This window comes from Thunnus albacares, chromosome 17, assembly GCF_914725855.1.
Source record: "Thunnus albacares chromosome 17, fThuAlb1.1, whole genome shotgun sequence".
NCBI lineage: Eukaryota > Metazoa > Chordata > Actinopteri > Scombriformes > Scombridae > Thunnus > Thunnus albacares.
In genome coordinates this window covers 3,004,100-3,029,603 of record NC_058122.1, presented here as the reverse complement: position 1 = coordinate 3,029,603, position 25,504 = coordinate 3,004,100, and the positions used below count along the sequence as shown (strand labels likewise).

The following is a 25,504-nucleotide window of genomic DNA, read 5'->3' as shown; positions in this document are numbered from 1 at the left end:
ACCCCATTCTGGTTTTATCCAGGCTGTGTTCACAATCTCGCAAAGCGGCGCTGATAAAGGCTTTTATGGACTGCAAACACTTTTAAAATAATAACCCAATCAAGGCTTGTTTCCCTTCATTTCGACCATTCAACGTTGATTTGAGACATAAGATTGGTTACTTTGCAGATTAATTCACACAGATAAGTGTGTCACCGCTTTATACTGAAATCTTGTGAGACTAATGGTAAAGATGTGTTTGCATTATTATAGATATCATGGCTGTAAGCCTAATTGTGTGCTTAGCCCTATGTTGTGTTTTTTTCCTTTTCTTTGTATGTGTGTGTGTGTTTGGCGTGGTTGAACGGTCGGGTTACCACCGTGTATTTACCCAGCCAGCCTGATTTAAATTGTGGAAGTTTTTCGTTTGTCTGAGGCAAACTTCTCTCTCTTCCGACCCGGACATGTGAAACACTGACGAATAAATAAAAGCAGACAGCTGTTAATTCCTTTCCCCTCTGTTAGAGAGGTAAACAAACGGACACACAAACACACACACACACGCATGGGGGGGTTAGTGCTGTTCAATGAGCCTTCTTCCGTCTCCTGCGCCTGCGCGGCGGTCTCCTCGTGCAATGCGTGGCTCGAGCCTGTCTGCTGACCTCGCGCTGACTCCTACTCGTGCATTATTCATGAGCCGTGGCCGAGCAGTTCACCCCTATCAGTATGCAGAAGACATTAAGGCTTCGCAAATGTCGATTTAAACGTAAAGCAATCACAGGAGATGCTGCGATGGGAAAAAAGAGAGAAATCAGTCAGAGCAATGAGTGTGCGCATGTGTGTGTGTCATTGCAGGGGACAGAGAATAGGATTTCTGCTTTTTTTTTTTAAAATAGACTAGGCTTCATAATAACCCTAGCTACTATTCACAAAATGGGATTTTCTGTAAGTATAAATACGCAGCAAATAGTCCAAGTTTAATGTACTCACCCCAAATGATCAAACTGGGACTGAGCAAAAAAGCAACCAAGTGCTACACGCCAGTGGTTTCTTTCAAAACACAGACAGGATCTTCCCATGCCCGGGTCATTCACCTTTCTCTCTCTCTCTTAGCTCTCTCATGCCCTGCCAATAAACCTACCAAATACAACAAAACACACCTCAGTCACTCCCACACAAAGTCTCTCACACACAGATAAACACACACCTTCGCAATGCAATGGAAAAAAAAGGGCCAGTCGCATTAGTTACTCACCCCACTCATCATCACCAACACACAGACTGTAAAGCCAAACTCAGCGCCTTGTGACAGCCTCGACAGGTTCAAAGGAGCAGCAAGCCAGTACACATAATACACATAATGCACATAATGCCGAGGAGAGGCTGGAGCTGCCCTGTGTACATAAACGGGAAACAGATGACACACACAGCAAAAACAAAGGAGCCCATACAGAGCTGCTGCTGCGCCTTCATGTCACAGCCTCTCTCACTTATACCGACAAGAAAAGGAACTACAGTTGTGTCACGCATGTCATGTCCCGTCTCTCTGTATGTATGTGTGTGTGTGTGTGTGTGTGGGTGTGTTGAGGGGGATCCGCTGGAGCTGTGGGGGTGTTCCTGTATCATCGTTAAAAGGAGGAAGTTGATGAAAAATGAAATGGGGAGTTTTTTCGTCTTCCTGTTTACTGAACTGAGACTTCCTCAAGGACCTAGGTCGCTCTGACACACACACACACACACACACACACACACACACACACACACACACACACACACACACACACACACACACACACACACACAAGCTGATATAATGTATATATATATATATGAACCGTTATCTCACACCGGAAATACAAAATTCATTTTTGTCACATGGTTGACTCAGCTAAATTCATAATTATTATTTTTATTATTTCCCTCCTGTTAATATTCGTTATTATATGATATATTATAGGTTATGACTGTTTGTTTTAGGATACTATGGATAATTGTTGCAGATATACGGTGCATGACACCGTATATCTGCCGTATATATTCTGTAGGTACATATAAACAATATACTAGTACTATTTAAAAAAAATAAAAAACCTTCCCTTGATGAAAGTCATGAGATACGGTTGAAAACGTGGGGAAAAGTTAGTAAGTGGACCTTGAGTTCTGATTTTTTTGCCCGCATTGTGTTACTCATATATACGAAACGTTATAGAATACATCTAAAGCATATTTTTGAAAGAAAAACAAATCAATAAATACATGGAAGTGCGGTGGCATCTGTTGTAATATAATTAACATATTTCTCAGAATTTTACAGAGAAGAAGACCGTCGTCCTTCATTTTTTTCCTTCATTGGTGTCTGAATAATTTATGGTATCCCGATCATAACATTCTTGTGAAGCTTGTGAAAAATCATTGTGATGGCGGAGGGCAGCGCCAGGAATCCCCAGACTGAAAATGCATCGGGCAGTCTGGCCTCACATGTAAAGTGAACATAATAAATGAGAGTTTGAGAGCGGAGAGGAACTTCCGAAAGCAGAATCCTCCTCTCTTGTTAGTGGAGTGCAGCGGACACCAGATTAACTGTGTGGTCGAGACGAGGAGAAACACACTCACATTTGAAGTAGATATATAAATACTGTAAGAACGGGTTTAGTTTAGGTTCACTTCGACTGGGAAACACTTTGTAAAAGAAAGAGGGAAATCAGCTACTTTATGTGAGAATGTTAAATAGAGTGGCGGGAGAAAATTAAAATTTAAAAAGTAAATTGCACTCGGTTGAAAAGGCTTTGCAAGAAAAAGACATTAGAATCCATCTAAAACTGGGCCTATATTTTAACACAGTAAATCAAGAAAACAACTCAAGGTCCGTTACTATTTTTTCCCGAAGCTTTCAGCTGCCTTTCAACTGTTTTCTTCAGCGGATGGAAGTTATATTATATTATTTTTTTCTGATTGTTGCTGTCAACTTAATTCTTAATCAATCCAAATATCCTCTATGTGTAGTTTTAGTATCTCAGCGCTGGGAATCATCCGTCTCTCCATACTGTGTGTTTGTCGGCCTCCTCAGGGCGCCATGTTGCTGTTGGCCTTCACACAAAAGAAGCACTATTAAATTTATTGTCAGATAGTGACGTAGCACAGCATCGGCTGATAGTAATCTATCGGGGTGCTTCCGCATTGATTGAAGGTTTTTTTTTTATATAAAAGTTTAAAACTCCACTCGGTATATACCGCAATGTGAGCTTTCGCAGTGACACGAGACATTAAACAATTTACATGATGGATCTAAGCAATAAGGAGCGAGCGTGCGCGAGGCCACGTGACTGGTAGCCGGACTGTTTGACAGCTTCGGGCCCGCTTCAGACATCAGAGGCAAATAGTGTAGAGAACTAATAAAGATTTACAGGGTCAGACACTGTACTGTTAACACCTCTGCCTTCTCCCCCTTCATTCAGACCCCTGCCTGCAGTCATTTCACTACTGTCTCAAAAAAAAATGCTTCACTTGTTGATTTATTTTGCGGCATTGGCACTCTCCACCAATGGCGTTTTTTGTTGTTTTTTGGTGTCTAAATACGGTTTAAAACAATTACACTACTGCTGATTTTAACGGGTAAAGGATGTCTGGATGCCACGTTGTCAAACATGTATTAAATTAAGAAATATTTTCAGTATTTGCTTTAGAATCATGTTCACCTTCCATGCTTAAAGGATGTCATTTCAGCCGTTTTTAAATGGATAGATGTGCTCTTATTCTATTTTATTTTATTTTTTTCAAATGTTGTTTTATTATGAAATTAATAAGCGTCACTTGTGTATCTGTGTTATTTAACTGGTGGGTTTTGGAGTGGCGTCGCGTGTGGTCTCATAGAAATCAATTACTGGTTGTTTTAATGGACATTTTAGGCGTCATGTGACCTCAATATTGCTTTAAAGAATTCCATTAATATTTAATTCTGTCCAGTCAATTCCGCGTACCTGCTGGTTTCTATAACAGTTTTATAAACGTGTACTTGGCTGTTAAATGTGATATGAAGGCTGTTGCACGAGCTTCAATGGAAAGTTTTGGTGTCGCTGTTATTTTTTTGGATTCTAAGTTTTAGGATCATGAATGATGTCTTCGTGTCACGTGGTTTAATCCGCGAGTAACAGAATGTGATTAATTCTGCTTTCAGTTGGGAGTGTTGTTTCATTTTGTTACATCTGTCTATTTTTCAATGTATTACAGCAGTGCCCTACTCTAATAAATAATGTGACATTTTTTGGTTCAGTGCAGAATTTTGCCTTTACGCAAAATGTCAGTAGCACATGGAATAAAAACTTTTTTTCAGATGACAAACTAGCGTCTTGGAATTCTGTATTACAGTTGGCTTAGATTGTGAGTTTTTGTGCCCCATGGAGGTTTTTATCAGTCTGGGATTCATTTTGAAAGCTCGATAGTTTAATTTATAGGCTTTTCTCTGCGAAAGCAAAGCTTGAGTTGTGCGTATTTGCTGAGAGTCAAACAACAGGCTGAATCTCTGGCGTAAAATAACCTGCAAGGACCCTGATGGTGAGGGAGCCTTGGGAATGTTTGTATCCACGACGCTTTTTCACTCACACCCATCCTGCCTGGAAAATACAAGGGCGGGGGGTGGACAAAGATCTTCTTGTGCCCAAGGACGCATATCACTGTGTGTGTGTGTGTGTGTGTGTGTGTGTGTGCGTGTGTGTGTGTGTGTGTCCTTGTCCATTTACTTGTTGGTTAATGTTGGCACACACGGGCATTTCTCCAACTCTTACTCCTTTATTGAAACCATTTTTACGCACGAAGTGGCTGTGCGTAAAAGTGACAAAGGAAAGGCACATAATATGAAACGCCTACTTTACAAATAAGCTGCAATTATAGCCATCAGAGAGGAAATATGAATTCACTTCATAACATCATCGCTATATATTTCTCCTGTGATCTACAGGGAGAGATATCATATGAGTCGGATCACTTCCACAACTTTAAAACAATCATGTAAACGACAACCGACAACATCTGCTGCTCTGGGTCAGTTCATCAGCTTTGTATTGAATGCATTATTCAAACAGTCCAACAAGTCCATATTAAAATTTAAGAAGTAACTATCCCATGATAAAATCTATCGTCATTGTAACCACACCGGCTTATCCTTTTCATTCTCCTTTCGCTAAAGTGTTTAGTCTGTTTCACACGCACACACAGATACAGAACCACTGTACGGATGTCAGCCATTCTGTGACTGCTGCCAGCCACTTCTGCACATTGAGAACCACTTCAGCATACAGCAAGTCTCCTGTGTGCCCGTGTGCCATCATTACGCACACACTAAAACGCATACATACACACACACACACACACTTATGGAGGGCTACACAAAAGTACACGCGAATGCGCGCGTGCACAAAAGGCAGAGGCTCCCTCAATCTATGACGCCAACACCGCCGTGGCCCGGACCAGCCACAACAACGAATCTCAAATATCTTAAATACACCGGAGCTTCGCTGCACTCAGCGAGCGCGTTAATACAGCAGCACTACAGAGTGAGTGAGTGACATGGTAATTACGCTGCTCTCTCTCTCTCTCTTTTTACCACCCCCCACTCCCTCCCCTCTTTACTAGCCCCCACTTACAGGCAGCCTTCAAACACTACTGCACGTCCAGGATCTTTCTCTCCACCGGCTTTTCCCAGCGTCCAGAGCGGCACAGACCGGAGCTCGTCGGGCTCCATGTGTTAACCGGAGCAGGAACAGCGGCCGATAGTAGTGGCCTGCTCTCTCTCTCACACACACTCCCTCCTTCTCTCGCTCTGTCTCTACTTTACTGACCCCTTTAGGATCCCCGCGAAGCCGTTAAACCGTCACTTGCTTTCTAGAATGTGAAATATATAGTACATTGTCAACTCCCCAAAACCATAAAACTAACTTTATGGGCCCCACGTGACCAGAGGAGAGCCAGTGAGAGGTATCTGTCTGAGGCCAGGTCTGATCTTTACGATCCAACTTGGAGATAAAAACCCTCATCCGTTTGACATGTAAATGTCAAAGCTGCCTTCTTTTTTATAGTTTGGCCCAAAGCAGAAGGGGTTAGCTTTAAAAAAAAAATCTCAACACACATACACACATAGACAGGAGGCAAGGGATAGCGGTTGTGTCCAGATGAGGCTCGGAGCAGGACCTCGTACCCCCCCCCAACCCCTGCATCAGCTCAGAAACAGAACCGTGTATGAGCAGGAAAGCTGCAGCAGCATCAGCCGGTGAGTTTAAAAGTTCACTTGGTTGTTTACAGTTTGAAACCGGGGAGAAGGTAACCTAATTTGGCCGGGAGTGGCCTCCGTTAGGACGGAAAAGAGAGGTCGTTTAGAGAAAAGTGACCAATTTGTCCACCGCGGGCAGTTTGTTGTCTTGTCAGACTTGGTGAGCAGAGATGAAAATTAGCCTGTGAGCGTCTGTTCCCTGTGCGTCTATGTGTGTTTAATGTAGCCTATTTAGTGATGGCGGGCATGGCACTGGGGTGTTGCTGAGGTCCTGGAGGTTGTCGCCTTGGAAATGTGGCGTTCAGGGTTCAAGTGAGGCCTGGAAAAGCGAGGGTTTGCGTTTCGTCTTTGCGCAGGATGCAGTTCGGGGTTTTTCTATCTTGAATTATGGCAGAACGGAAAACGGAGAGTTTTTAAAGCTATTTTTGAATTAGATCGGTTACAAACTGCACAAAGGAATATCTAAAATTGGGGGAATTGGGGTGAAGATTGAAATTGCAAGGAATAATTTACAATGTTTATACAAGAATTGGATTTCTAGGTCAGATAGTTAGCCCAGACCCACTTATGGTTTAACCCGGATCAAACCACACTATCCCGGGCTATTTCTCAGCCCGATAGACTTTATAATATGACACACCGAGCTCAGCGTTTGGCAGCTGATAGCTGAGGTCATCCCGAGACACACATTTGCATACGAAATATATGATTCACAATAACTTCATAACGACAACTGGCACATATATCCCCGATTGATTTGTCTGAACCTGAAGGCTTCTAAAACTACTGGCTCGGGTATGTCTCATGCGGTTTTCAACCCCAGGTACGCCATTTGTGCGGCGGTTTGGAATATGAGCAGCTGGTTAAGTCTGTCTAGTTTTGATGAGTAGGCTATGAGGAACTTTATTGTTGTTGTTGTTTTTTTTTGTTTTTTTTTTTTACTTCAAGTTACAAACAAATACAAAAAGCTCATTGGCAGAAAGCGTACAGGCCTTACAGGACGTTAGCCATTTCCTTAACATGCATACACACACATACTCTCTCTCTCTCTCTCTCTCTCTCTCTCCCGTTCTCTCTCTCTCTCTCTCTCTCTCTCTCTCTCTCTGTCTCTCTCTCTCTCTCTCTCTCTCTACTGCACACACATGTAAGCAGGCACTCACACACACTACAACTACAAATAGCCAACTGGTCACATTTAAAAATGTCAATATATATCTATATACATCCTTTTTGAAACATAGATCCAATAATTACAATAATAATAACAATAATATACAGTTACACTTTTCTTGAATAATAGAGCTATACACAACAGTATGGATGGATACGGAAATGTAGGCAGGGCTGATTTGTTTTTAGACAAACACACACACACACACACACACTCACACACACACACACACACCTTCCCTGCTTCCTCAATTAAAAACAAAAAAAAAGTAGGAGTAGATTTGAATGGTAAGTAACTGACAGAGGGGGGGTTGGGGGTGGAGGGGAGGGGAGGGGGGGCTGACTAGTAGGCTATACACGCGTTACTGGCTGTAAATAACTTACAATAAGAGCTCACATGCTAACTTTTCTAGAAAGCACTTTGTCAATTACAAAACATCGCACTTGACACATATGACGATATTTAGACATTAAACAACAGGTAGGTAGCGAGGTTGTAAGGTAGGATGTAAGGTAGAAAAGTAGTTAGGTAGCATTATTCATCCTTTCCCTTTTTTTTTCGACTCCTCTCCTCCGAACAGCTATTTTTAAAAACGACGAGAACATACACGAACACTAAGTTTTTGTTTTTTTACAAGAGCAAGTACCACAGTCATTTTTATACGTTGCCCTAAAACACCAAAGACCAACATGCCGAACAAATAAAAAGTGCTGCGCTGCTGTACAGTACTCAGTTGAATAAGAAGTGTTTTTTTTTTTATCTAGCTTTGGAATCTGTTTGTAATAGACATATTTCTTCATCACCGCCTTCTTTTGATCCATCTTCTGCTGCCTTCTTCTGTTGTTTTCTTCAAGTTTTCTTTATTTTTTTTTCTACTGTTTTGTCTCTCTTTTTCCTCCTGGGAAGCCTGTACATGGAAGTAGCCTTTCCAAAGTGATGGACGGATGCTTTTTTTTTTTTTTTTTTTTTTTTAATGGATCAATTTCTAGGGTTGGAAGACACTGCCGCCGGTGGCGAGGGTCATACTTTTCAGTTTGTTGTCCTTCTTCCACTTCATCCTCCGGTTCTGAAACCAGATCTTGATCTGCCTCTCCGTGAGGCAGAGAGTGTGTGCAATCTCGATCCGCCGTCGCCGCGTGAGGTACCGGTTGAAGTGGAACTCCTTCTCCAGCTCGAGCGTCTGGTAGCGGGTGTACGCCGTCCGCGCCCGTTTCCCGTCGGGGCCCGTCATATCTGAGGGTTTGGAGCGGACAAACAGTGGGGTGGCTGTTAGGGAACGTGTTTGGATGCGCCAACATGTGACATAAACGGGTGATTATTTAAAAATAAACTCAAACAGTGGGTGGACAAAATACCACAAACACCTTACAGTACATTATAATACATCCTGATATACATAACCATCAACTACGCTCTAAAAATAGCACTAGATCAACACCTTTCAGATTGAACATTATTCTCCACAAGATAGTGCTTTCTGCAGGTTTACTGCATTGAATATTGAAGCTACAGGTGTTGATATTATTGTGTCCACCCCCTCTATACCCCTACACACAATACAGAGTACAGATTTCAGTCATAGGTTTATCTTTACCTACGTGCGTAAAGGCGCAACAAAGGTGCGTAAAACTGTCCTTCATTCTAACAGCAGTCTTTCACATTTTATTTTTTGCCATTTCCACTCCACAGCCTTTGCTAAAAGATTTGCTTTTATTTGTCACATTATTGTTTTCTTTTTTAACCACCCCCTTCACCATCACCCTCTTTCTTCCCCCCTTTTCACTCCTTCTAGCTCCCTTCAGGGTTTTATTGCCCCGTCCTCTGCCTCACCTCCCTAATAAAGTTCCCACACGTAATAAAGCTTCACTTTTCAAAGGAGCAACAGTTTCCAAAGCCTTCCTGGCCTCTCTTTCTTTTTTCTTTTCCCACCCGGGTCTGTCTGCGCTCCTCAGCCTGTTGGGCTTTGCTTGCCCGGCTTGCCTCTCCTCTGACAGATTTATGACGCTTTTGTGGAATTTGCTAAAATAAAAAAAAGGGGGAGAAAGACAGCGGGGGCAACCATCCGGCGTCCCTGGCTTCTACAGGAGGGAAATGTAAAACGAATTGCACCCCGATGCACTGAGAAAACACACTAATACACAACTTCAGCTGGTTAACCAGAGGGTGACCAGCTGTCCTGTTAAGTTACTTTCTGATTTCTAAATAAGTACAAAAAATAAAGGTTAAAAAAAAAAATCTGAAATAACTGCATCTGCTCGAAACCAAGACGCAAAATAAAACAGATTTGATACTTTCCTGGGAGGTTCACACACCTCGCTGACTGATTTTTGACAGTCATGTGAAAATATTAAATTGAGGCGGTGGAAAAAAGGCTTTGTGGGGTGCACACAAAAACGAGGACCCGTGTCTAATTGGGTGTCTTTCAGCTATTCTCAAGCAGCCAGTTTACTCAAATCTCATCAAAGCAGCAATAAGTCTGCTGAATATTTAGTGTGCATACAGAGAGGCACAGAGCACCATGGCTCCCCGTGTAGCTTCCACACGCACTAAACTGTCACCATCCCCATGTGTCCAAACATATAGGCTACAATCTATAGACCCAGCATTAAGAATATTATCGCCCTAGCTTATATGATACAGAGCTAATAAGCTGTAAACACAAGAGCAGCATGTACCATGGCTAATGTGCAGCTTTCTCATCCAGGGGAATATCTGTGGTGTCTGACCGTCGCTGCCCGCTGTGCTGCCAGTGGCTGATCCCGCCGGGCCGCCTTCCTGCTTGTGCGGCTGCGGGTGCCCGGTCCTGGTTGGTGGGTTGCCGGTATCCCGGTTGTGCTGCAACTCGTCGGACTCTGGCGACGCGTCGTCCAACTCCGTGAAGCGCTGCGCCGTGCCGCCGCCGCCGCCGCCGGAGGAGGTGGATGACAGGTTTGGAGAGCTGAGATTACCGCTTCCTGGTTGCCCCGAGCGGGGAGACGAGCTCTGGGCGCCCAGCTTACTGTCTCCACAACCGGGTGACAGAAGGGAGTCTGCCGCGGAAGCAAGGGAGCAGCTAGACGGTTGTCTGAGGCTCCTCTCCGGGGCCGGGGAGCCGAAACCCCGGGAGTCCCCGACGACCGAGCCGCCCCCGAAGTGTCCTCCGGTGTTGTCGACGCTGCTGCTCCCCCCTCCCCGGTTGGTGACGGTCAGGTCCATGCCATTGTAGCTGTACCCGTAAGAGCCCGTCGCATGGTGCATGGTGGCGGAGGAAGAGTCCCTGTACGTCCCGCCGTTCATTGCGCCGCTGCTGGCTCCATAATTTAGCAGTTGATAGTCGGGGCCATTTGGGTAGCGCCCCGAGAACGAGTTTACAAAGTAAGAGCTCATTTAGGTTGTTTTAGAGAGTTGCAGGCTTACAGTTGAGTACTAAGGGGCGCTTGATTTGTTAGATTTCTCTTGGTCGTTATAACGCGGGTACTTTCAACGATTTATGATGTATTAGTGAATTATGGCGTTGCACTGTACTTCGTTTTTAGCTATGTATGCGCCGTCCAAATATGGGGGTGGGGTGGGGTGGTGTGTGTGTGTGTTGGATAGAGGGGTGTGTGTGTGTGTGTGTGTGATGGGGGAGGTGAGGGGTGAGGTGAGGGAGGAGAGAGAGAGAGAGACAGAGAGGAGGGGGAGCGGTCACGTGCTTTTGTTGACCAGTCGTAAATTCTCGCCGATGACTTCGGAGAGGTAATTCATGCTCTGAGGTTTCTAATGATGAAGGGATGGGCGGGGGCAGCTCTCTCTCTCCTTCTCTCTCTCTCTCTCTCTCTCTCTGTCACTTTATCCGCTGCTGGAGGTGCCGGGGGTGAGCTCAGAGCGCCACCTACTGCAGACATAATATATTGCAGTGATTAAAGAGGCAGGAAAAAAGAAGGCGAGGGAGAAAGTAGAGACTCCAAAAAGAGTCTTAGAGAGCTGTTATGAAATATTCTCTCTCTGCCTCCCTCCTCCTCTCTCCCTGTGTGTGTGTGTGTGTGTGTGTGTGTGTGTGTGTGTGTGTGTGTGTGTGTGTGTGTGTGTGTGTGCGCGTGTGCGTGTGTGTGCATGTGTCTCTCATCACTCAGTCCTGTTAATTGACCTTTGCTTGGGCTGGAAATTAGGAACCAGTGACCATGAACCATAAAAATTCCCGTTAATAATGGAATATTTAACATGGCAGATAATAATAACAGCAGTCCGTCGATGCTGCTTCCACCTTCAGTTGAGAGTTTGGAGAAGTTTGTGTTTAAATTGGAGTGAATAATTAAAATAAGTTTACGTTTTCGATCCTCAATACGGACACATAGAAAAATACAACACAACAACAAATAATAACAACAACAACAGTATTAATAATGGTAACACAGAAACGATTCAAATAACAATGTCAGTAATGTGCCCGACGTCACAAATGTAAACGAAAAAAAAACGAAAACTAACACATTACTGCGCCATACAGTTAATGCCGCGAAGGCCCATTACTGCGTCATAATGCGCTTTTGTGGCACCATAACAGCTGCAACAAGATACAGTGATGCAATCAGGGCCGCGTGAAGCCAGCAATTAACATCATTACAACAATTACCATGGCCGACGGAAACAGGGTGATTCTTCTACTTTTGCTAAAATATCTTTCACAAAATGATCAATATTTCGCCCAGACATCCACTTTACTCATGAGTCATATTTACCAATTTCAAACACCGTGATTATGTATTTGTTTATTTATTATTGTTGTGGAAATCTTCTTTGTTTCATCTCCTCCAATGGGATGATAAGAAAACAGAGCAGATTCTCATTTTGTCATGTTGACAATAAACAAAATGACCAAAATCTAACCATAACTTTAACCAAAATAAGCTAACCACCACACACACACACACACACACACACACACACACACACACACACACACACACACACACATACACTTTCACATGAACACTGTGTGAAGCCACCAAGTTATGACTGAGAAGGAAAATTTGGCCTATGATTGTGATTCTGTCTTTCTTTTTTCTGTCTGTCTCTCTGTCCTGCACTACTCTCTCTCTCTCTCTCTCTCTCTCTCTCTCTCTCTCTCTGTCTCTCTCTCTCTCTGCAGCCTCCCTTCCAGCTGCAGAGGAGGAATGTTAAACCTGATCTGTGACGTCCACACTGGATGGAAATCTACTGATTTATGATTTGTTGATTCCCAGTTGGGATGCATTTCAGCTAGGGTGCCTCTCTGTGTGTCTGGGTGAGTGTGTGTGTGCGCGCGTGCGTGTGTTTGTAGTAGGCCTCAATGTGCACTAGCATGCATGTTTCACGCGTACATGTGCATAGGCCAGAACATGGGACAGATGAAGAATTCCAGATTTTTGTGTGTGTGAAACGATACAAATGAATGCACTCTGCGGGACAGTGTGTGTGTGTGTGTGTGTATAAATATGCTCATGCATGTGTGTGCAGTTTCAGGCCACATTTCAGACACTCAGATGCTCTCACAAGAGCAAAAGAAAGCAGCAGTTGGAATGGAAATCATCTTGAATATTCCAAAGTAACCAGACAGAAGAAAAAGCAACTGCAAGAGGCAACAACGGGGGGCTAAAATCCACAAAACAGTTATCAGATTTATTATTTTGCACACTGTTTTGATATCAACACTAAATCAGCAAAGTGTCGGCCTGAAAGCAGGCTTAGGGGCTTAATAGCACAGAACCCGAAGTGTGCCAGGAGTGGCCTGTAAGCCGCAGGAGGATGAACAGGAGGAGGCACTGACCCAGTTGGCACACACTTCTGAACACACTCCCTCGTTAAATATAGATTTCCACCATCACACTCAATATTTGTACTGTGAAACAGCTCACTGACCAGTTTGGCCCACACAAATTCCACAGATTCAGGCAAGAGAGGTCAGCGGCTATGATCTAGAATACAAAAATTGAAGAACTGCAGATCATCTAACTCTTGTGTTTTGGATTTTTATTTTCACGTCTAAACTGCACCATGAATTCAAATCCCCTTATTTTCTAGCTGGTGTCGTATCCAATTTCTGTACCGCTCCTCCTGCATTTTATGGATGTTTTGTTGGCTTTCCAGTTTGCTTGATAGCTATGAAGTTGGTCAGGATTCAGGGTTTGAAACTCTGTTATTATCAAGCTGGAGCTACACATTCTGAATCTGCTTGTGATCAGATTGTTTATGGATCAAATCATCCACTAAAGAGCAGATATTCTCTCAGTGCACAAATGTGAGCACGATTCATTGTAATCCATGGAGTACTTAAACCCTCGTTTCAAGCTGCGCACAGATGTTAAGATATTGTCAAGATGCTCAGACTTTGGAGAATTTTCAAATTTGAACAGAAATTGAAAAGTTACAGATTTTGTTTAGCTTGTGGTAAAAATTTAATTGCTTCAGACTGAATTAACTCAGAATGTCATGGCATTAAAAAAACAAAAACAAAGCAGCTTTCAAAACTCCTGAAAAGGGTGTAAATGAGAGGATGTTAAAATAAAACAAAGATCCGTAACATTCTTTGCCCAAAAAATGTGAAGAACACCCAGACAAAAGTGTGCAGTTAGGGTGTTGGTTGGTAAATTGAGCCCTCTGGGTCACAGTGAAACCATTTTCTACTGTGTTTAACATAGAACATCTGCCAGCATGCATGCAGTTCACCTTACAGCAGACATTCTCACTGTGGGAATTGAACCACCAACCCAGCAGCATCAGAAGCCAAACAGAAACCTAGAAACAGCAGCCAATAGAAGAAGCGTACAAGCAAGAAAAGCGTGGCCTCTGCCTGTTACACTATTTAAACCATACCAAATAATATTATGAGGAGATCACTTGACGGGGAGTCTAAGCTTATTTCTGTTATTGAACCGAGTCTCACTGGAAAACAACATTGATTACCAAAGCTTATTGCACTGAATTAAATCATATCTTACTGCCTCTCTCTCACACACACAGACTGCAGGAAATGTTTTATTTTCTCAGCGTGGTATTAATTATTAACTGACTTGGCAGAATGTCCCACAACTGACCAGACTTTCCATAACTTATTATGCCAACTCAATACATTCAGGGGCAAGTGAAATCGCATTTAATGAGCTAGAAGTTTACAGCAGATGTGAGTTCCTTCAGCAGGCACGTGCTAGAAAAAAAAAACTAATAACACATGCATGGCAGCGGGAACTAAATAACATCATGGTAACGTTATAATTGTGCATCATTTAGAGAAAGCAGACTGATCATGAGTGTTCTTTAAACAGTAGAATAACATTTCATACAACCTGATGTTTTCTATCTGTGTGCTACGTTAATACAAACTGTCTCTGTAAGCTAACTATGAATTACAGCAACGTCATAACGAATAATTTGTGTTTATTCGTGTTCGTTCTAATTCTTTTATTGTTCGTGTTTGTATTTGTCACTTGCAAGAGATAAAGTAAAGTAGAAAAAAAGAGCGTTTTTGTGTTTACGCGCGCGCATCACTGAAACAGAAACCGCCGCTCGCGGAGAGATCGAACGCGCGCGCCGGTCACTCAGGGGACAGGCGAGAGTTCAAAGGGTCACGAGGACATTGTCCACTTTGTTTGGGTGAAGTGTGTGTGTATATGTGTGTGACGTGTCTGGCTGGCCGGCTCGAGGACAGGTCAACTTTCGCTCGCTCGGTCTGGTCATCAATTAGTTCAGCCCCCGCCATCAGCAGCAGCAGCTCGCGCCCTCTTTTCACTTCCCCTCCGGACCGCCGCGTGCGCTTACTTGGCCCCGGCCTCGCTCTCGCAGTAAATATGTGTGTGCATGTTTCAAGTAAGAAGGTAAAAGGTTTATGATTCTTTGCACGCGTGTTTAAGTAGGGCCAATAAATCATACAATAAAAACGTTCCTGCTTCTGGATGTTCACTTTTTTTTTTTTTGGCGCTGGACGAAAATGCGGCTGTTTGTTAATGTTTGAATGAATCAACAAATCGTTTTAACAAGCATTAATAAATAAATAAAATAACCTTTCTCCAGACTTTACATTTCATTACATTTTATTGAACATCTGTCATAGGTAGTATACGTAATTACTTGACAAAAACACTAACATAAACAATGTAAAAATTCATAAAATATACACTTTCCTGAACGTTTTTAGGTAGTTTGGAGAATAACATCAGTAGGTTAACACCCCCTCCCAAGCGCCCCCACCACCCCCACCCACCCACCCCACCCCTCCCTCCATACTGAAAAAAGTAAAACCGCTGGAAAGGTTAAATTACCCCCACCCAGTTCCCCAGTTACATTATTTTCACCGTACAAGGTGATTTTTTTTCCTTGCTTATTTCTATACAGTTTAAATATCAACACCATATGACATACATACATTTCTGAAATAACTTCCTCCCCACATTGTTATGAGCACGTGTAATTGAAGGTATACAACACCTTTAAAAATTAAGAAACAAACAAAAAAAAATAATAATTGCGGGGGAAAAACAGCCCGAAGTCTCCTAAAGCTTCAAAACAAGTGCCTGACAAGTACATCTGAGAATTTCAAAAAAAAAAAAAAAAAAAAAAGTTTTCTAGGAATGCAACAAGAAATTGTATCTTCAAACAGCTCGTCACCGTTGGGTGGCTGGTTACTGTATTTTTAAATACACTTTGGGTGACTTAGAGTGCCCAACATTCTCCTTTCTCTTTTTTAACGCACTTCTGTCTCTTGCTGCTCTCTTTTTTTTCCCATTTCTTCGCTTTTTTCTGTCATGATTTCTGTCCATAGTCACGCGGTTCCTTCTCAAGAATCTTTTACAAATTATTTTTTTCCAATTTCAGACCACACAGAGAAGCAAATACAGCGTTTAGAAGCCGTTTGACACAATATTTAGGTGGCTGGCAATAATAGGGCGGTTAAAAAGGAATCTTCTTCCTTCTCTAGTACATGTTTCACCTCTGCTCAGGTATAAAAATAAAATAAAATTGCTCAAATGTAGGCTACTTTCCCAGAGTTTTCACAGCAGACAAACGTCTGAAAGAACTTTGAGACGGGGAGGGGAAGGGATTAACCAGCATGTCTTTTCTTCCATCCTCCTCTCCCTCCTTTAAGTGTCTTACATCAGTTTATTTCTTTTTTTTAAATTTTACTCCTCTTTCACTCCGTCCGTTTCTCCTCTTCCTCTCCCCCGTTCACCGTGGAGGAAGAAGAGGAAGAAGAAGAAGATGAGTTGATGAGCTTGTTCTCCTTCTTCCATTTCATCCTCCGGTTCTGAAACCAGATCTTGATCTGCCTCTCCGTGAGGCAGAGCGCGTGCGCGATCTCGATCCGCCGCCGCCGCGTGAGGTACCGGTTGAAGTGGAACTCCTTCTCCAGCTCGAGCGTCTGGTAGCGCGTGTACGTCTGCCGACCGCGCCTCCCTGGGCTACCGAAGGTCCCTGACACAGAAGGAAACACACAGATAGAAAGTTACATTTTAAACAGAGCGCCAGCACGTGAGCTGTACCTGCTGCCAGAGACAGAAAGCAAAGTCACCTTCAGGATGGGTCACTGTCTGTCTTTCTTTCTTTCTTTCTTTCTTTCTTTCTTTCTTTCTTTCTTTCTTTCTTTTACTTCTCTTGTCTTTTCTTGTCTTTTCTTTTCTAAAACATCGTAATCAGCGTGTTACGTCATTGCTTTAGCAGTTTTATAAGCTCACCGTGAAAAGTAGTTTATTCTGTTCCCCACGTACCACTTGAGGATCAATACAGTTAGAATTTAATCAATCAGTAAATCAATCGGACATTAAGTTTTTAGGTGATACTGAGAGAGCCAGATAAAGTTTATTTATCTCATTTTTAGCTTCACTTCAATGAAATATGTGCTTCAGCCTGCTAGAGAAACAGGTCTTCTAATATTATGATTTTAATTATTTGTGGAACCAAAATAAAACACTATAAAAAAAATAACAGCTCATTTATTAATCAAACTCTACAAATCTTATTAAAAAACAACACAACATGAAAATGACGATGTGATGTCGCTGCTGGTGAATGGCAGCATTGAGCGGAGAAGAAAGAAACGCGTTGTTTCAGTTTTACAGCCCACACTCATGATGATAATAACAGTTATAATAGTAATAGTAACTATAATATTTCACAGGGTATTCCCCCCGGTAGAGGATCAGCTTTCCAGAACTTCAGTCCCCTGATCCTCACTAACAGTATTTTGGCCCCTGGTGGTAAACAAATCGCCATGTTGTCAGTTTAGCAGCTTCAGTTTCTGTATCGATCTGAAAGACAGAGCATGGATGGATAACCGCACGCTGCTCAGGGCACATATCTAAATCCAAAATATCCATAAATAAAAAACTCAGCCAAACAGATTTATGGAGGAGCACTCAGGGTTTATGTGCCACTCTGTTCTCTCTCCAGCTGCCATTTACATCTTCAACTGTCATTTATAGCCCCGCGTTGCGTTTTTATTCTATATATTTCTTTGCGGCGGAGGCTGTTTCCACCTCATCTGTCATAACTCGGAGTGTCCTGCAGGGCTTTGTACAAGCCTGCATCATCCACCATTACTCATTTCACTCTCAACAGGCCGTTTTTCCTCAGTTAAACAAAGACACTCGGTAGCTCACAACCAACATGTTATACTTTGGTTGAATTCAAAACAAGACGGATTTGTACATATTTTTAGAAGTGAAATAAATCAAATGATCCCCCTCCTTAAGATTGGCCTGAATGTTTTACTGTCACTCAAGACTTGGCAGCATTTACAGGCTTGATTGTTCTAATATCTAATCTGTTGGTTATGAATAAACAGCGCATAACAGTGTCTGCGGTGCAAGGTTAACAGCAGCCTCCATTTCAAGATAACAGAAGTTGAGATAAAAAAGAAAACAGCAGCAGGAGATGTGATAATATTCTTTGTTTGTCAGTTTATAAAAACTTTATAAAAAGGAAAGAACATTTCCCCTTAAATGTCAGGTGGTGAGTTGTTTTTCATTTTATGCGTTCAATAATTTGTTCGTTCCCAGAGGAAGGCTGGGAACTAAAGAAAAAAAGAAAACAAAAATTAAAAAAAAGGGGAAAAAGAGACAGAGACAGTGAAATAGATAGCTGACTGGGAGTAAAGATAGCATGCTTTTAGTTTCCTCTCCGACTCTTTATCCATCTTTCTATCTGTTTCTTGTTTTCACCCACAACACTCTCTGACAGGCTTTTCCTCTCGGCTAACTTTCTTCCCCTCTGCTCGGTAGCAGCGCCGGTCAGCAGGTCACATACAGTAACAGGAGCTGCAACCCAAACAAACCCGGTTTATGACGGACAATAAAATACCGAGCACATGACTGACTGACAGGGCAACAAACGGGGATCATAAAGCAGCTCGTGGGAGAGGAGGAGGAGGAAAAAAGAGAAAGGGAAAGACAGCAGAGGGGCTGACAGAGGAAACAAACGTCAGTTTTATGACGGGGATCATAAAATATGCAGGAAAGAGAGGAAGAGGAAGAAGAAGAAGAAGGAGAAGAGACTCACCGTTGCACGCGTTCATCCGCTGCATCCACGGATAAATGGGGGCTGATGCCGACTTGTCGTCCATCGTTTCACCGAACAGCCCTTTCCCACTCAGCCCCGCGCACTCCGCTTTACGGTGTATGCCGTCCTGACTCAGGGCGAGATGGTGTTCTTCCAGACTACACGGGTGATCCTTGTCCCGGTAAAAGCTCGTGGCAGCCGCTGCCGCCGCCGCTGCCGCCGCCGCTGTGGCATAGTCGCAGGCACCGGCTCCGGTCGCGCCCCCTACACCGACCCCCGCCGCTGCCGCCGTCGCCCGGTGTCCGCCGTACGCTCCGTTGGCCGCCTGCTGGTAGTAGGTGGACGCCGAGTACGGTTTGTCCTGGTGCACGCCGCCGCCGCTCGCGCCGTACGCCACGGCCGCGGCAGCGGTAACAGCTGCTGCCCCCGGGTAGTGTCTGAGCGGGTGGTCGGCGGCGTATCCCGACGAATAGAGCGGGATCTGACCCAGGAACGACTCCGCCGCCGCCTGTCCACCTCCACCCGTTCCCGGTAGCGTCACCGGGAAAGAGGAGTTGACAAAATAGGAACTCATCGGGAGAAAGTAGGAGAGGAGAAGAGAGGAGAGGATAGAAGAGGAGAAGAAGAGGAGAGGGGAGGACAGGAGGGCACGAAACAAACACAACAACAACGCGATGAAGAAGAAGGAGGAGTAGAAGGAGGCTAACGGCTAACGGCTAACGGTTCTCCCTCCCGTCCTCCTTCCTCTGCCTTCCCCTGCCTGCACTTTATGATTTGTTGTGTTTTATAGCCGACAGTCCGACGGGCTGCTGCTATCACTTAGTTTATCGCAGATTGGGAGGAGGGGGTGAGGAGGGTGAGGGTGAGAGGGGAGAGGGGGGGTATCTGGGTGGCTGAGTGCCAGTGTGTGTGTGTGTGTGTGTGTGTGTGTGTGTGTGTGTGTGCGGAGAAGACGGGATGGGGTGAGGAGGAGGGTTGGGAGAGTGGTATGGGGGGGGGAGAGGCAGAGACCAGCTGACCTCGCACTGACCAATAGGGAGCTTCCGTGCCTGGCATTCGTTCGCCCTTTTTCCTTGCGTTGGAGAGAGGAAGAAGAGGAGGAAGAGGAGGGGGGCTGGGAACTACCCCCCACCCCCAACACCACCACCACTTCTCTTTTTCTATTTCCCTTCTTCAATCTCCCACTTCCTTTCTCTCTTTCTAATTCTCATTCAATCTCGCTTTCTAATCTTTCTCCGGTTCCCGGTGAGATTGCACAATCACACCGGAATCCTCCGCGCGTAAAATTGATTCTTTCTCTCCCCGTGTGTCTTCCTCCGTCTGTTGTTGGAGCCATAACAACCAGCAGCTCACACACGCACGCACGCACGCACGAACGAACGCGCGCGCGCGCCTGCCCTGAGGGGGGGCTTGCTGCTGCACCACTAGAGGCAACCGAATAATAAAACACATTCCCGGCGCTTTGCAGATAATACCGACCGCATTAAAATGAATTTGGCGAGCGTAAATCACAGCCGGAAGCGCGCACGGGCCTGTGTGGTCCCGTGTGCGGCGAGTATATGAGTCAGCTTACAAAATAACGCGGGATATGCAAAGTTATAATTGAGGTGTTTGTACATTTGTAATTGGTGATGCCTATTTGGGTAGGTGGGTTGATTTATGCCCCCCTCTCCGGTCAGTGCGTGTGTGTGTGTGTGTGTGTGTGTGTGTGTGTGTGTGTGTGTGTGTGTGTGTGTGTCCTCTTCTGGCTTTTCATCGCGGTTATTTTCTCCATTGGACTTGATAATCTGGAAGGGATTTTCTAAACATAATCTGATAATGTCTCATTGATGGAAGATAAGCCAGGTGAAGCTGCTGGTGAAGTTGTATGAATGGATGTTATGTGTTTAGTTTCAGGCTGTGGTGTCTGTGGAAACTTGAGGCTGAAGTGTTCCAGGAGTATTTCTGCAGGAGCCGGTTCGGTTTGATCTATGTGTGCAGTGAATTATTAGGCCTATTTTCTTCTCCTGTGGCACTGATTAGTCTCCCGGACTAAATGTAAAAGAGAGAAAAGAAGAAAAGAAACAGTCCCGGGTCTGCTCCAAGTTTTCCAATTTTTCCCGTTTTCTTGACACTGATTACAGCCTTGCGCCTGAAACTCTGTCCACAGTGGCCATATATTCAAGTTAAATATATTTATACAAATAGTCTACATATAGCCTAAGGCACTACAGTCTTAAGAAAGATTAAAAAAAAAAAAACACCGTATTTTCATATATCTCTCATAGTTTAACTCATCCAGCAAATTTTAAATGGTTATGAGCTGATATTAATTAAAGGCCTGTGACGCTCATTTTCAGGCAACTTAATTCAAAATATAAAAATAATAACTCCCGAAACTATATATATATATATATATATATATATACATCTGTATAATTAAATATATAATCTGAAAACAATTCTAATTAATCAATTGTCCATTTAAACGCTATGAAAAATAACACACACACACACACACACACACACACACACACACACACACACATATACACACAAATACATGTACATTATTAAAAACACAAATCATTGTAATTATATTGTGGCTCAAACAGCGTTGAGTTTTCGAAATAATGACTTAAAAAAGTAATAATTCAACAAAACAACAAAAACCAACAATGTAAATAAACAGTGAAGCAGTGGCCACACACACACACACACACACACACACACACACACACACACACACACACACACACACACACACACACACACACATTGCATCACTAGATATTTCCATCTCCTGCTTTTTTAATTCACGCAACTCTGTGAACAAAGCTTGGTGGATTTACAGAATTATAAAAGTGAGATCACAATCGACACCATCTCCTTCTAACACTTTCCCTTTTCTTCTGAGGGGAGAAAAGAAAGGAAAGCTAGGGGGACGGCCTGCTTTTCATTCGCACATACAAACGGAATATGTGTCGCTGAGGTCGTAAAATAACCGCAGCCATAAATAAGTCTCTCTGTGTCTCTTTCTCTGTGTTTCCCCTACAGGCTCTGACTTGTCTGCATGGCCAAACTGCAGACAGTCCGACTGACAAATAGAGACAAAGACTCTATTTTTACTTTACCCTCCCACCCCCGTCCATTCCTGCATGTCTTCTCTCCTCTTTTTAAAGTAACACTGTTCAGAGCAGAGAGAGAGAAAGCGATAATCCTCAGCTCTCGCTTTCTGTGCAGGATCACGCAGACAGATGGGAAATCTCTCTTTTTAACTTTCATTTTGACCCCTCTCTCCCTCTCTCTCTCTCTCTCTCTCTCTCTCTCTCTCTCTCTCCCTCTCTCCCTCTCTCTCTCTCTCTCTGGCAGGACGCTCCGTTTCCTCTCCGCTTTGTGGGAACGGGAAGCAGCAGCATTGTGTTGGAGCTGACTGTGGTTTAATCATTAATGAGCACTAACAGTCGGGACAGGACAGGCATGGCCTACAGCCTGGGACACACACACAGGACGGTAATACTATTATTATATATACAGCTCATATGCATTAGCACAGTCTCAATGTGATTGCGGCTTTGCCATAATATGAGTGGTACCTGCTCAGCAGCCTGTAGAGTAAATATGACTCTCTGACACAAGAGTGACATATTCAGATGGATCCACTGTAGCAGACAGTCATAATAACTCAGCCTCTTTAAAAACAAACACACTGGATTGTTATGATGTTGAAAACGGGCGTAGCATGTGTTCAATTAAATGGTCTCACGCAGCGTAAATTAAACCTCAGCAGGTGAGATTTGAGTGTTTCTAATAAAATGCTGCTTTATATATAACAGTGCAGCAGCATAAGTGGACTACGAAGGCTCAGCTGTTTTGGGATCATGTTAGTCCAACCTGCTTCAGTGACATATAAAGTGCATTTGAATTACATCATCAATTCAAATGACTGAAGCGTCTGGTGCAAATATAAGCGAGTAACATGACGTGTTAACACAGAATACTAAAAAAATACTAAAAAAAAAATGACACATTGTTAAAATTGTAAATGAGACTATTCGCATGAAACTAGCCTATAAGACTGCACTCAGTGTAACACTATGACATGTTAATCCTGCTGACTGGGGACCCGCAGACCGTACAGGTCTATTTTTTGTTATATCTCACAGGTGTCTAATGACCTCATATAGTTGTTTTCTGTTTCTGTTTTAATTAGTGCTTTTTAAAAAATTCCAGTGTAGTGGGGTCCTGGAAGGCCCCAGTTAAAAGCACCCAATTCCACAGTTTTAATAGATGGAAGTATTTACTGAGTTCTGAGTTCATTTAAAGTATCACACATTGTCAGGAGGATTAGAACACTCTGTCAGTTAATTTGAAGGCTTTGTAGTCAGATTGTACTTAGAATAAAAGCTGAAATTTCTATTAAATAAAAGTATATACTTTGATTTTACATAATATACAAATTAACTGTATCTTTCCTAAAATAATAATAATTTGTGTTTTTTTCAGATGATAATAATTACATAACTAATAATGTTTTGAGAAGAAACATTTTGCTGTGATGGTTCTCTCTTACAGTAGTTTATTCTTGGGGTCCCCAGGGGCCCCGGTCGATAGTCCTTGTATGTTTAATATGTTGGTAGAATGAGGGTTAAATACTGCTAGCTTTTCACCAACAACTAGACTATAACATCAAACAGCACGTGTATGTAGGAAGAACGAGAAGCCTTGTAGTTATATTACAGGTATGTGTAGAGGAAGATTCGCACTGAGGCATAAATAGATCTATTATGACGTAGAATATTTTAATACTACATAGAAAGCAATCAGAATATCAACAGAACTTGAAGGCAACAATGTGACCTAATTTCTGCAACTGTATCATGTGACGGCCTTGAAATCTTCATACAGTGGCTACATGTCGGCTGTCTGCTTCTAACACGCGGGTTGCTGGTTTTTTTTCCTTGTGTTGCAGTTTGGAAGAAGCGGTGGCGGCAAACGGCAGGAAAAAAAGGAAGGATAGACTGGAAACTGTGCGCCGGTGTACTACATGAGAAACGGGGAGCGTGTCCGGTTGGAAGCAGCGGCTACACTATTGTCACTGTGTGTGTGTGTGTGTGTGAGAGAGAGAGAGAGAGAGAGAGTCACAGGGCGAGAGACAGTCACCTCCTCTGTCACGCTCTCTCACTGTCGCTGTGTCGTGTTGGTATTTGTGGTTTCCTTCCGTAAATTTGCATACTGTAGTTTCACTAAATGTGAAGCCTCCTGTTTGCAGGAAGCAAACACTGAGAAATAGTTCAGAGCGTTAACGTTACTACCGGACAGCAGTTATCAGTAAAGCTTCTCATTACTTGTATAACTCAATGCTGACATGTTCTCTTCTTAGCATTAAATATGTCTATAATTTAACTTTAAAACATTTAAAAATAAAACGTGTTTACATTGATTAACTTGGCTTTTAGGCAACATTTTTGAGCGAGATGGAATAATGAAAGATTATTAAATGATAACAATAATACAGTACAAAATATATAATATAAAAAATATAGTTAGTACAAATAATACAAAGAAATAAAAAACAGCACCATCAATAATAACAGCAACTGTTAAAATAATAATAATAATAATACATTAGAAGCAGTTTTCTCAAATAGCGGAAACACATGAGAATATACTTAAAATAAGATGAGTGTTAGACTGTGAAGGCTTTTCATTTGCAGCGGGATAATAATTACTAGTTGCAACAATTATAACGGATGTGCGTTTTAAAGACTGTTTTATTCCCGCGCAGTAAATCAGAGTGTAGTTGTGACTGAGCTGCAGTGCAAACAGTCGAGAGGTGCAGAAGGAACTCCAGGAATCTGAGAAACTTCAGAGATTATCGACAATTAAAGCTGAAGGAGTCAGACTGCTGCTTTATAGCTTTATGGCTCTTTTTCACCTCGTTTGTGTGTGTGTGTGTGTGTGTGTGTGTGTGTGTGTGTGTGTGTGTGTGTGTGTGAGAGAGAGAGAGAGAGAGGGAGTGAGAGACCTCGGGACTTTTATGGCTTTATGACCGTTTATGACTCCTTGTAAAGTCCGAGGAATGGCGACGAACTGAAAAACATGCCCGCAGCAAACAGCAGATGAACAAATGCGCTGTGCTGCACACGGGGACGCGCGTGCACACACACACACAGACACACACACAGACACACACACACACACACACACACACACACACACACACACGAGCATTGTACAGTTCATCTGCGGTTCACTTCAGTTTAAAGCACAACCCCAGCAATGCTCAAACCGCCTACGTTTTGCTGAGTATTATTAACAATTATTGTAAAATGATGAACTGTCTAAGAAATTAAACCATCGCTTTATATTTTATAGACATTTTTTTCTAGCCAGTAATAGTTTTCCAGCGGAGAGAACATTAGACTGGAAAATATTCAGTAAGTGGAGTTGACAGTTTTACACTCTAAAATGTAAAAGCTAGAGGTTACATCCGGCGTGTGCTTACATTTAAATACAGATCAATACATTTATTTTTGATTATTGAAAAAAATCGAGAGTGGGGGAGGGGGCACTCTACTTAAAGGAAAAACTAAAAAAAAAAAAAAGTCAGAAATGTACTCACA

At 43.0% G+C, this 25,504-nt stretch overlaps 3 protein-coding genes across 4 annotated transcripts in view; all 3 read right to left on the bottom strand.

The window, feature by feature from the left end:
* hoxb3a (homeobox B3a) overlaps positions 1-25,504 on the bottom strand; it is a 95,281-nt gene that overhangs the window by 63,571 nt on the left and 6,206 nt on the right. Inside the window, exon 1 of one of the 2 annotated variants that reach the window (XM_044331986.1) lies at positions 5,619-6,261. The exons of the other annotated variant lie outside the window; for it this stretch is intronic. The gene's annotated coding sequence lies outside the window, so the exon portion shown is untranslated. Of the gene's footprint in view, positions 1-5,618; positions 6,262-25,504 lie in introns of those variants that run through there. 2 annotated transcript variants of the gene reach the window in all.
* hoxb5a (homeobox B5a) lies at positions 8,302-10,962 on the bottom strand. The gene is made up of 2 exons (XM_044331993.1): positions 10,088-10,962; positions 8,302-8,645 (listed from the first exon to the last, which is right to left on the bottom strand). Exons 1-2 carry the CDS (start codon positions 10,776-10,778, stop codon positions 8,398-8,400), a joined length of 939 nt encoding a protein of 312 aa, XP_044187928.1. The 5' UTR covers positions 10,779-10,962; the 3' UTR covers positions 8,302-8,397.
* On the bottom strand, positions 16,155-19,816 carry hoxb6a (homeobox B6a). The gene is made up of 2 exons (XM_044331994.1): positions 18,900-19,816; positions 16,155-16,817 (listed from the first exon to the last, which is right to left on the bottom strand). Exons 1-2 carry the CDS (start codon positions 19,471-19,473, stop codon positions 16,537-16,539), a joined length of 855 nt encoding a protein of 284 aa, XP_044187929.1. The 5' UTR covers positions 19,474-19,816; the 3' UTR covers positions 16,155-16,536.